This window comes from Eimeria mitis, genomic scaffold, assembly GCF_000499745.2.
Source record: "Eimeria mitis Houghton genomic scaffold, Emh_scaff3170, whole genome shotgun sequence".
NCBI lineage: Eukaryota > Apicomplexa > Conoidasida > Eucoccidiorida > Eimeriidae > Eimeria > Eimeria mitis.
This window is the reverse complement of record NW_013571512.1, coordinates 5,266-5,752: the sequence shown is the minus strand read 5'-3', so window position 1 is coordinate 5,752 and position 487 is coordinate 5,266. Positions and strand designations below refer to the sequence as shown.

Sequence of the window (487 nt, the reverse complement as noted above, 5' to 3'; positions counted from 1 at the left end):
CTATGAGCACACGGCAATACAGATTGCATTGAAGCATACACAGCTTCCCCCCCGCCACTGTCGGCATCCGGCCCCTCAGGGTCATCTCTCGATGCCGGGGGCATAGAGACAGTGGAAGAATCCGATACGGGGTGCAGTGGCTCGCTCTCGGGAGTCCGAACGTCTTCAGAGATAGAATCTTTGCCTCCAGAGGACTCGGAATCAGTATGGGAATTGATAACAGGATCGAGGGCGGGTGAAGGCTGCAGCGGAGTCTCCACAACAGATGTGTCAGAGTCAGCGGGAGCTGACTCTGAGGGAGTTGACTCTGAGACATCTGTTGCACCAGTGGATGAATCCGTTATGGAGTCCACATGATCATCGTCGGAAATCCAAAATTCTGCGGAAACGGCTTGTTCGTCTTCCAGCAACACCGACTCAATAAGCCAATCCATATCTGAATCAAGAGGTGGCGGTGACTGCAGCGGCATCTCCATAGGTGGTGTCT

The 487-nt window shown here is 53.8% G+C and overlaps 1 protein-coding gene across 1 annotated transcript in view; it reads right to left on the bottom strand.

Annotated features, from left to right (window-relative positions):
- The window catches only part of EMH_0062880 (uncharacterized protein), a gene marked incomplete at both ends in the record, with an annotated part of 735 nt that overhangs the window by 133 nt on the left and 115 nt on the right, over positions 1 to 487 (bottom strand). The window contains one exon of the mRNA XM_013498083.1: positions 3 to 487. Within this exon, the coding sequence (XP_013353537.1) occupies positions 3 to 487 (485 nt within the window). The remainder of the gene's footprint in view (positions 1 to 2) is intronic.